Genomic DNA, 12,753 nt, shown 5'->3' with positions numbered 1-12,753 from the left:
TCTAAAATATGTGCTATAATTCAGAAATTGAAAAATATAATGATGGTTATAAACATATTCAGCAAGTTCTCTAAGTTTACAGATATGCAAAATTAAAAATATATAAATGTGCCTAAATATATACATGGGGAAATAAACAGTTAAACTGAAGGGTCTTGGTCATCAACAGAGGAAAGGATGCATGAAAGGAAGGGACATGGAGGTAGTAGGAAGAGACCTAAAGAAAAGGGTAGTCACTCAGGATTGAAAGTAAATGCCTGAGAGGTAGCAAATCATTCAGAAAACATAACAGAAGAAGGGATAAAAGATACAAGCACAGTTCAGGTTGCCTGAGGAAAATGGTAAAAAGCTGAAAGAAATCAAGTTTAGTTTCTGAGGCTGCTGCCTTCTTCCAGTCAACACCAGTTCTTTCATGCTGCACTCACACTTTAATTAAGCTGTACACTGGAAGAAATGTACACCAATCCGAGGACTATAACGCTTCTTTGTGCTTTGATATATCTACTTTTAAGATATATTTATTATCAGTGAAACCAGCACTGACCTATACTGTATTGTTAAGTTATTTCAAGCTTATAAGAGAGCTTAACACAACAGAGACACTTATACCTGAAGCTTCACTATTGATCAAGTGGCCCATCCAAATGGCATTTAGATTGACTCAAACCATGCCTGGTACAAGTGTTAAGACAGCTCCTTCAAACAATCAGGATTTGCTTTTTGAGGAAAGCTAATAACAATACTTATTAATACCAATGCTTATAAATGAATCTATATTATATTTGTGTATATCAATTAGGTACTGCTTCTAGAAGCCTCTGAGAAGATTACTACAGTTGTTTACATTCTTAAGTGTCCTAACTGTCTTTTGTTTTTTGCTGGTGGTGGAACTCACTGCTATGAATGTCTATCAGATTCAGTGTTTCAAGAAATATGAAGTGAACTATAATGTATAAAAACATAGGATATATGAGTTAAATCTATATCTGCCCTCAGACATTACTTAAGGGGAATGGACACACATTTGCCTTACAATTCTTTATCTGAACAAAGGCAAAGACTAATTTAGAATCCAGAAGCAATGATGATGGTGTAGAAGAAATATCAGTAGCACTGTTACCTTCTTCTGTCAGTAATTTTTCAGGACATATAATGACAAAAGTCACTTTGATCCTCACAGATGCAGCTGTTGGAAGACATCCCATCTGAAGCGTTAGGGAACCCAAAGGTATTTTCAACTTTACAATGCAATCTCTGGAATGCCTTCTGAGTTGTACTGGAGTTATTAATTCTAACAAGTTCATCAGTAAAGAAAATCCACTGACTTTGCACCATGAAGCAAAAGGAAATTTATCTCTGTTCTCTAGTGGTGTTATTATAGCAGGACAGAATACAGACTTAGTGGAAAAGTCTTGTGATGGGCTTTCCAGACCCAGAATCTGACCTGGTTTCAAGTAAACTTTCAGTTATCATACACCCAGGCAAATCAGTGGAAGAGGAAGTGATGTTCCTACTTTGTCCTTTAAGGTCAGCTGAATAAGACCAAAAAAAGAGAAAAAAAGAAGAAAAAGAAAACTAGAAGTAACTGGAAAAGTCTAGAACTAAAATATAAATCTACATAGCTAAATAGTTCTAGTCTTAATGTTATTTTAATTACTTGAAACTACAATTTAATAATACATGAAACAAGAGCAGGAACTTGAAATTCATATTAACTGAGGAAAACAAGTATGAGCATAAGAAACTTAAAGTACATATGAAAAACTGAAGATCCAAAATTGCATATAATTGAAGGTCCAAAAATTATATAAAGCCAGAATCAGTCCTGTTTTCCTGGAGAAGCAAAGGTAATTGTAACTGTCAGTACAAGGTCTAAAAAGACTTAACAAGATGGCAAAGTGATGGTGCTGTGTACATGTGGCACTCAACAAAGTTCCTGACAGCTAGTGACAAAACTAGATAGGAAGCATTTTGGACTACATCAGTGTTGGAGTTAATATTAAAAACCAGCCTAATATTTTTTGAAAGATAATTTTAAGGGGTTTGCACAGCAGAAGAGCTCAATTAACTCATGAGCAGAGAAGAAAATGGTCTACACTGACACTAATCAAAGGGGAGGTAGGTATGAGATATTTACATTAAAATTTTAAAAAGACATACATGAATGTTTGTATATATTCATATTTTAAAATAAACATGAATTTTACTTATAGTCTACATGGTACAAGATGAAACTGATACTACTTCTCAGACAAGCTGTAAGAATCCTTTTTATAAACATATAACAACACTGGGAGGCTTATCTTATTATTAACTGATTGGTTGGAATCATTTTATTAGACTGCTTTAGCTAAGATGAGGTCACTGACAAATTAAGATTCTAAAAGAGACAAAGGAGGGGAAGGAAAAATCTCACAACCTGGACCTTGCTAAAATGTGAAAATGGGTACCTGAGTAGAAGATGTTAAGATGGGGAGAAAGTGCATTGCGAAAAGTGGTAGAACAAAATTTAACACAAATTGCCTATTTCACAATTTCACTTAGGGCCAGTTTTGTAGAACAGGAGAATCACAATAATGCATTGATCAGTTTGATCAATAATTATATTCTGTTCAAGCAAAGACTTAATAATAATTACTATAATTAGATAATTATCTCTTTTGCATATTACTAACATTTTTGGAAGGGCAAAATAATTTATGACATTATTTTTCAAACTTTATAATAGGAAGGTTTAAAAATGCATACTGAACTGAAAAATCAGTAAAAGGTTAACAAAGGATTTATCATTTCCTATATGCTAAACATCAAATGACCACTGGATGAAAACGAATCATTTTCTGCCTGACGTGAAAGTAATATGGGTGAACCATTCTTTAGACAGATATCAAGAGGAAAAGAGAGAACTTTTTGAAAAGAAAGAGATTGTACTAAAGAAAATAACAAGAAACAATAAGCAGAATTATGAAGAAATTTCTACATAACTAACGCCAGTAAAGCCAATTTGAAAATTTTTATTAACGATTTTAATAAAGAATTGATAAAGGAATATTAACAAAACTTAACAATACTGCTTAGGACTCTTCATTCTAAATACAAAATATCATTCTGACAGTTTTTACTAAATAAAAAAGAGAGAGCTTAGCAACAACTTCAGTTTTTTTTGTACAATATATTTGTAAGGTGGGTTTTATAAAATAAATAAATAAATAATATAATAAATAAAATAAATAATAACAAATGCCCATTGAGAAAGGTTATAATGCCACTTCATAGTATATTCAACTATCTATTGACTGTTTCTTGCTGTTTTACAAGTATTAGGAGCAGATTACTCTCCCTTCAAAATTCCAAATAGTATTTAGGGTTAAGGTTTCTTATAATCCATTTGTAGTTTCTTTTTAAAATATTTAGTCTCTAAACAGTCTAATTTTAAATGCTAATATTTATTTATTAATAGTAAAATGTTTTAACATGGCTTTTTTTGTTGTTAATCTGTCAGAGTGTGATAGATAGAACAATGATTTTAGAATTAGTATGATCCAGGTCTGAATCTTGTTTCCACCATTTCCTAGCTATACGATCTAGGAGAAGTTACTTATCTCTGAGCTTAACTTTTTTCATCTATAAAATAGGGACAATAAAAAGGACTTCGTGCAGCTGTTAATGTGGTGAAATTAATTAGAATGTACACAGTTCCTAGCAGAGTGACACAGCATGAACAGATTTAAGTCCTGTCCCCATGATTACAGCACTTCATTCATCCCAAATACTGTATGGTGATTCTGAAATCCCAGAGAAGAGGGAGAAGATCAACATAAAGTGATTTTCTTTTCTTGTTTTGAACAAGCAGTGGTTTTATTAAACATGTATTTTTGATGCCTACTTTGGTTTTTGGCTAATGGCAACTTTATATTTTGAAGAAAAGAGAAACTTGACATATTCTTGTCAAAACAACAACTAAAAAGCATTCATCAAGTTCTTTCATATACTCCTCGGGAAGTATTAAAGCCTTTCTGGAAAGCAGTTTGGCAATAAGTATCAATGTGTATATCCTGTGACCCACATATTTTATACTGATAAATTCTTACAAGGATATTATGAGACGTGCACAAAATCTGTTATTTCCATGTATGTTCATAATACTAGAAAAGTAGATGCAACTTGAATGTTCATCAAGAAAGGACTGGTTACATTAACGCATATATATGCATATCAATTATCTATAAACTGTAAGAATTATTTGCGTTATGATATTCAATGTTGCCTAGAAATAAATAAATCAATTTTAAAAATGCTTGGAATTTTATAAATGTTTATTGTTTAATCTATAGGATCTTTAAGCTAAGTTAACAAAACCAGTATAAAATCACTTTCATCTGGCAATATGATCAGAGGACAAGTTAAAAAAAAAATTGATCATTAAGTAGAATACACAGTAGTGAAATAAATCAATACGAAAAAACATAACTACCATATTCCTGATTTTTAAATGTATATATAGATATAGATATAGATATAGATTTACCTGATGATGATGAAGTTAGTGAAGCTGAAGAAGATGAATCAAGAGATGGTCCAAATAAGGGGTCCCAAGCAAGTAAGTCACTGGTCCCTTTCCTACCACAGCATTTAAAAAATAAGGATTTTTAACAAAAGAATATTTTATTAGTATAAAATCTAGTCATTTATCGTTATTTCATAGAAAGAATTCTGACAGCTCAATATACATAACTAAAGAGTTGGATATTCTGCCAGTGATACATGTGAATTTAATTACCAGATTTAATATACCAATATTTGTTAAATGCTATAAGCAGAACTTACAATAACATTATGTATGGGAAGTTGGTAGGGGGCAGTGGGAAAGATTAATCCCCACTGATTGCACCTTGTTGGATTATAAGCACCCTGGGGGCTGCCAGAAATGGGAATAATGACGTCAGTTTTATACTATGAAAAAAAGCAGCACAAAGAATCTAGATAAGCTGCCCTAAGACACACAGCTACTTGATTCTAAAACAGTCTTAGGTCTACTGAGCCACACCTAGCACCTAGTCTTGGACAGAAAATTTAAGTGATGTGAAATCAGGCAGAAATTTTATAAGGCCACACTTATTTTCGAAAAAGAAGAAAAAGGGTAATGGATATTTTTTAAAAGTCCGTAAGTACAGAAAGGTGGCTTCAATACTTTAATGTATCAAACTGCCATTATTTAAAAAAATATCTTAAGATATATTAGAAAAAGGCCCACCATAATAAAAATGTTAAAATTATCTAAAAGCACATATCTAGCTTCTCAACATGCACCCTACATGGAAGCACACTACATCTTTTATGATAAAGCCTAGCACTACAATCACATAAATGATTCCTAAAAACAAAGTTTTAATACACTAAACAACTTATCTTTAAAAATGATAAATCCCATAAATACCACCACTATGCTCAATTAGTGCCTCAAGAGTATCAAATATTTTAAATTATCCATTTCCATTTAATTAAGCCTACTTTTACTCATGTAAAAAAACATGAACTCGAAGTATTCTTACTGACATACAGAAGTGAAAAGGGACCCATGCAACAATGGCTTAACATTTTTTATTCTTTTTAAGAAGAGCAGGAAACATGCCTTCTAGCCCTCTCCCTTTTCAAATTAATTGAAACAGTTCCTCATTTTGAAGTTCATAAAGTATACAGTCTGTTTTACAAGGTTGAAGTCAAAATTGAAGGAAGAAATGAGAAAATTTCCATGAGAATAACTAGATGAAATACAGGTATGTATGAACTTAGGATACCATCATTCATTTAGAAGTAATGAGATTACCAAGGCCAACTGCAGTTGAATGAATATTTTAAAAAATCATTGTAAAAAGCAATATTATCAAGTGAGAAATGATTTTAAACATCTAAAATCACCAACATGGCATTTTGCAGTTTAGAAAACAGGATGTAATCATCTTAATGGAATTGAAACTGCAGAGGTAATAAAACTGGCTAGAAAAAAAACACAAAAGAAGGATACTTAAAATTTAAACGTGAGAGAAAGGAAGAGATGAATAGGTGGAGCACAGAGATTTTTCAGGTAGCGAACATACTTTGTGATACTATAATGGTGGATACATGTCATTATACATTTGTCAATACTCGTGGAATATATACCACCAAGAGTGAACCCTGATGCAATCTATGGACTTTGAGTAATTATGATGGTCAATGCAGGTTCATCAATTGTAACAAATGTACCACTCTGGTGAGGGATTTTGATAGTGAGGGAGGTTGGCCATATGTAGAGATAAGTATACAGGAAATATCTGTACCTTCTGTTTAATTTTGCCATAACCTAAAAATGCCCTGAAAAATAAAGTATATTTATAAAATATTAAACATGGAACTTACTCATTGGGTAGAACAGATTGCTTTGATTTTGTTAACTCCTCATCTAGTTAAAAAATTAAAATATTGTGAAAAAATTATAATCAAATAAAATATTTTAATTAAAAGAGAAACTCTAAACACATATCCCAATACTATGAACAATTTAAAAATTTTGGAACTGATAATGTAAATATAAACAATTGTAACAAAAATGTAAATAAGCTTTCAACAGGTTTTCTATCATGCATTTTAAAATAACAGCTGAATTTCTGCAAAATCTTGATGTTGTCCAACATCTTTGGTAAGAACTTCCTTAAGTCAACTAAACTGTGATATTCATCAAAATAAAATTGCTAGAGAGAAAATATGGGTTGCAACTTTTAAAATTAGAAGAAATGTTTAAATACACAAATTTTACTCAAGAATTTTAACTGATAAATCATGAACGCATTTTTCTAGTTCTAAGAATATTAGTGATTATCATACTGACCAAAAGTAGTTAACTCTTGAAAGAAATTCTATTTTGAAAAATTAAAATTTTTATAGCAACCTAGAGCAACAGCTTCTTCACAAGAAAGTCTGTTTTGTTACCTTTTGCATTTGTAACATGACTCATTTCATAAGCAACTGGTAAACAGGGAACAGCATCAGTAATGCAAAGGTCTTATTGGTGCATAAGCAATTTTCCCTGCACCTTAATGTTTTGTATCACCAAGCAATAGCTGATGAATGCAGAGTACATCAATATGAAGAACTGCAGCAAACTACGGAGAAGTACCACATTGTACACGATGCCCATACACACTCCATTCTTCCATTTGGCTCTGTTTGGCTGTTTGTACTGCTTTAACGTACTAATTGTGCTGTTCTCCATCTTTCTGCATTTTGCCCTTATCTCCATAATTTAGCAGCTTCCGTTTATCATCATTTTCCTCACGTCTCCTATTATCAAGCTACCATCAATATTTACTTTTTAAAGTTAAAATCCTTACTTTTATTTTACTACTTAGTATGGATTCAACAGGTCTTTTTAATTGTGCTAGAATCTTTATTAGAATTGATGTTATAGTTTTTGTTAAGCATTCCACTGACAAAAGCACATAGCTTTCGGGTGGGCTGTCTCAACTCTATTTTTTTTTTTTTTGACCAGTAAGGGGATCGCAACACTCGGCATCGTGTGGTCCTTACCGCGCACAGCCAGTGAGCGCGCACCGGCCATCCCTATATAGTATCTGAACCCGCGGTCTCGGCGCTCCCAGCACCGCACTCTCCTGAGTGAGCCACGGGGCCATCCCCTCAACTCTATTTTTATCACAACTCTTGTTATTTTTAATGCATGATTCTATAAAAGGGGTTACACCCTATAAACATTTTTACTATAATTAAGTTACTATATTCAAAACCATATAATAAAAATTGTAATTATGATATGACTTAAAACAGATAAAGCTAAAGATATTACTCATCTTATAAATGCCTTCTGGCTCATGAGAACAAAGTATGCTAGTGAAACAGTTAAACATTCATAATCAGAAGTTATTCTTTGGCTTTGTTGGTTTCTGAAAAATGTTTTTGTAGACATGTATTAAAGTTTAAGGCAGGTTCTCAGCACTACAAGAAATATAATTTGTTTTCTCTTTAAAGTAACTATCCTTCTAGCTCCTGATGAGAAAAGACCATTTATTTCTACAGCTACATAAAACTACAAGATTAACAAATTGCCTGACAAATTTCAACAGACATAAAATAACCAATTCAAATGTCAAACTTACTAGACGCATTCCGATTCATCTGGACCTAAAACAGAAATGCAAAAACTAAGTAACATTAAACAATTAATTTAATTTGGCAATGAAATATGTGGTAAAATGTTAATACTGGTAAATCTAATTTTAATTGTTTTCAGTATATTTACTCAGTTGTAAACTGTTTTTACATAAAAGATATATAGAAAAAACTTTTAGTACTTTTTGTTTTACAGTAAAAACTAATAATACATGTACCTTTAACACCCAATAAAATGTTTTTAAAATATGAAAACATTAACATTTATAGCAAGATACCATAACTTGCTAATCTAAATAATTTAACACAAATATTTTGAAAATCAATTTTCAAACATTACAATAATTTTTGTAAAAGTCAACAGGCAAAAATATAAAGTCTTGCACTTACTGGACTGTGTCTCTAGTAGTACATGGAAGGAAAAAGAAAGACATACTGTTCAGTTTAGAATTTAAAATATTGCATTTTCCTGCCCTAAAAATTTGTCTATTCCATTCTGAATGATACATAAAATACATACACCTTAAAATATATACATTGTTGAGGGGGAGGTCTGCTAGATAAGCAAACTGGGCAACAAAACATACTCAAAGATATCTTTTTTTCAAATCCAATATTAACTACTATTATTTTTCTCATTATTAATTTTCTGAGTATGAAATTAATACATGTTCATTGTTTTAAAAACAAATAGAAGAGAGAAAAGAACACAAAAGAGAAAATTTTAAACCATCCATGATCTCATTACCCTAAAGATATAGAGGATTAACATTTTGGTATATATTCCTCTAGGCTTTTATTTTACTTATTTACATATATATTTTAAATTAGTTCTGCTCTTGCACAATAACAATTAATGGTTCACAACTTCCTACTTCATATATACAATATATTTTAAGCAACTCTATAATTTAACATTAATCTTAACGTTAAATAGTAATGGTAAAATAAAACATTACTTCAGAAATATTTTTGGTGGAAAAATACCATTCTAAAATTATATTCTAAAATGCATGACTAAGAGAAAAACACTTTTTTCCCAAGCAAATACTTACAGACTTCTGAAAATATTTAACTGGATAACAATATGAAATGTTGAGAACTTTCATTCTCCATTATCAAGGAGAACATTTGATATCAATTATGATGATAATGTATAGATATATGAGTACTTGTCACTCTAAGACATGCTTTTTTCCCATAGTGTAACATTTCTAAATTTAGAATATGACATCAATGGAAAGATTTATTATGGTAATGTTTTATTTCTCCCTCCAAAGCTATTAAGCATGGTATTTTAGAATTGAGGACTCATCACTAAGTAATCTTATCTTTGTTGGATCATTATACAATATATGCATACATTGAAACAACAAACTATATTCCATAAATATGTACAATAAAAAAAATTTTAAAAGACATCTTATGTTTGCTTTACCTTGGATGAAAAATATAAGAAAACAAATATTACAGTAACAGACAAAAAAATGCAAGGACATAATTTAATCTTTAAATTCATTTTTTACATAATATTCACAAAACATGGAAGAAAAACTTTAAAATTAGATGAAGAAAAGATTAACACTGCAAATTTTAAAAAATTCTTCCTGAGAGAAACAGCACTGTTTATAAAATACAACAAATTACAAAAGCAGGTAAAACTAAGCCAAACTCACAAGTTTATTTGCCTGTATAAAAATTATAAACTAAATATTTCCTCATTTAATGTGCTTAACTATTGCTAAGTGACTTATTCCTAAAATTAACCAGAAGCAGGTAGGCGAGGTTAAAAAAAAAAGAAGACTTCCATATAAAGAATACAAACTTGTTTATGTGCTTACTTACAGATATTGCTGGGGAGAGTGTTATATTCCCTATAGATACTTTTAATTCATCCAAAGAAGCCATTGTGTGATGTGAGTTATTTGGATGCATAGGTTTGATTTCTATCCGATACTTCTTTGGTTCTTCATCATCAGTATCAGAATCACTAGAGGAGTAGAAATGGTTCTCTTTGGTATGTGAGTATCAGTTAAAGAATTTAGTTTTAAGTTATTTTAGTAAATAATCAGTTTTTCACACATTTACAAAAACAAAACCTTTAAGAGCAAGATGAACTTTAACAAACATAAAACTAACTTAGATTAATAAAAACATCTCAAATGAAGAATAAGGAGTCATATTTTATTATAATTAATTAAAAATCTGAAAAGGTTTTAAGTAATACATTATTTTGTTACAACTGTCTACTTATACGCCAATACAATCTATGAGAATACCCAAATGATGAAAGGATATCATTCTGATTTGTTTCTGGTTTAATACTATAGCCTTCTTCATCTACATCAGGAATGTTCTATTGGAAAAAGAAAAAAAAGTACTATAATGACAACTCTAATACACAAAACTATTAAAGATTAGCAAAACAGGCTTAACTATTATTGAGGAACTAAATAATTTATCAAATATTAACCTATCAATAAAATTATCAACACTGTGGGAAAAATACATATTTTTAGTTAATTAGCTTCAAATTATACTCCATGCCTCAGATGTCTAAAAGAAGACCTGCAAAATGAAACAAGAGAAATACAATTGATAATTTCAGGGCAAGAAATCACCAAGATGAAGAATTCAGATTGTTCAAAATCTGCAATTTCTGTTATGAATCAGGAAGAATAAGTTTTCTTTGGTGGCTGTCTGGTATGGGGATCCAAACCCTTGACCTTGTTTTTACAAAACCATGCTCTAACCAACTGAGCTGGCCGGCCAATCCTAGAATAAGTAATTTTTTAAAAAGAACTATCAAGGTAAATATTCTCAATGTTATAACTTTTTATATTCCACATATCCCTACAAAAATATAAGATCTAGGGCCTTTTTAAGCAGCTTTAAGTCTGGGTGAGCTAATAAAATTATTTAGGAAAAAACATCTATGTCTGCCAACATCTCACAGAGACCAGTAGACATCATGTGCCTCCTGAGAGAAGTATCCATGACAAATCAAAACCAAAAAACTCAAAGCTGAATCTGATCAAGACTCTAGATCTAAATGCTAATTTACAATTTACATAAAGTAAAACATAATACAAGGGGTCTTCAAAAAGTTTGTGGAAAGATTCGTATTATCTTTCAATTCCATTTTTCCAGGAACTTTTTGAAGTATACAGTGGAAATACAATCAGCAAAATCCAGACTAAAGAAAACCACAAAACAAACCACCCAGTTTCTTCAACAAATAAATAGAAAGCTAAAGAGAAAAAGGAGGAAAGGAAGGAGATCAAGAGAGACTTTATAAAGACATAGCAACAAATTCAAAGTGAAATAAAACTGCTATTAAGAAATAATGATAAATATAAACACTGAATGGTTATTTGAAAATACTAAGGAGTTACTGTAAATTATCTTTAGATGTGATGATATTTTGATTATGTCTTAGAGATATATATTACATACATCCAAATAAAATTAAATTATTCTGGAATTTGGGCAGGGAAAACAGAAGAGCAAGATTGGTTATGGAAAGCTTTTGGGGCTTACTGATGGATACCCGAGAGACTGTAATATTATATTACCTATTGTTGCATTTGTTTAAAATTCTTCATAATAAAAAGTTAAAAATAATCTAGATGGGAATATACAAAAACGGCAGAAGTTGCTAAATATTATGATTCAGATGGAAATTAATTTCAAAGCATTTTAGCAGCTTTCTGTTCACATTATAAAACTCATAGGTGGAAAAAGAAGAAAGAGCATCGCAACTGAGGAGAAATAACATCAACAAAGACACAGAAAGAGAGAAACAAATGTTCAGTTCAGGTGTTCAGGAAAAGTTTTTTTTTCAAGTTAAAGGAAACAGCATACCTGAAGGCAGAAGAGCCAATAAATATTACAGATATTGCAGAAATGAGAAGAGATAAAATGGGAACAAGGTCCTCTAAGAATAAAAAAAAACCCAAGATAAAACAAAGAGGCCCCTGGTTCCTCGGGCACTAGGGAAAAAAAACGAAAGGAAGAGAATAGGTGTTTGGCCAGGAATGCCAGAAGTTTTATGGATAACAAATTTTTCACCCAAAAAGGTTAAGACTGTGTGTGTCTGGGGCTGGAGTGTGGTGAAGTAAGAGGACTGACGGCTTAAGTAAATGGAAATAAAGACCACGAACCAAAAAATGGAAATAAAACACTACCGAGGGAAAAAAAAAACCACTCAAGAAAATTAAAATTACACTAAGATACCAAATTCAAATGCTTAGAAATACACTCTGTTGGCAAAGCTGTGGGGAAATGCCCTCTCATACTCTGCTGGTATAAATACAGAATGGTTTAACCCCCACAGACAGAAATTCGGCAATATCTAAGAAAACTCCATGGTATCTACCCTTTCACCCAGGAAGCCCACTTTTAGGAATTCACCCCAAAGACACACCTCCAACAATTTAAAAATACACATGCACTAGGTTATTCATCAAAGCTATGTAACTCAAAATTACTGGCAATTACTAAAATGTCCAAGAATACTAGAATAAACTACAGTAAAGAAACAAAATGACTACTATGTAGCTATAAAAAAAAAAAAAAAGATTTAGCAAG

General features: G+C 31.1%; 1 protein-coding gene across 1 annotated transcript in view; it reads right to left on the bottom strand.

The window, feature by feature from the left end:
* Window positions 1-12,753, bottom strand: part of FCHO2 (FCH and mu domain containing endocytic adaptor 2) — a 127,868-nt gene that overhangs the window by 27,898 nt on the left and 87,217 nt on the right. The window contains 6 exon segments of the mRNA XM_063087601.1: window positions 4,529-4,620; window positions 6,400-6,442; window positions 8,151-8,175; window positions 8,554-8,565; window positions 10,009-10,184; window positions 10,462-10,519. Coding sequence (XP_062943671.1) covers window positions 4,529-4,620; window positions 6,400-6,442; window positions 8,151-8,175; window positions 8,554-8,565; window positions 10,009-10,184; window positions 10,462-10,519 — 406 coding nt within the window.

This window comes from Cynocephalus volans, chromosome 2 (genome assembly GCF_027409185.1).
Source record: "Cynocephalus volans isolate mCynVol1 chromosome 2, mCynVol1.pri, whole genome shotgun sequence".
Classification (NCBI taxonomy): domain Eukaryota; kingdom Metazoa; phylum Chordata; class Mammalia; order Dermoptera; family Cynocephalidae; genus Cynocephalus; species Cynocephalus volans.
The sequence above is the reverse complement of the archived record's forward strand: the minus strand, read 5'-3'. Positions and strand labels throughout refer to the sequence as shown.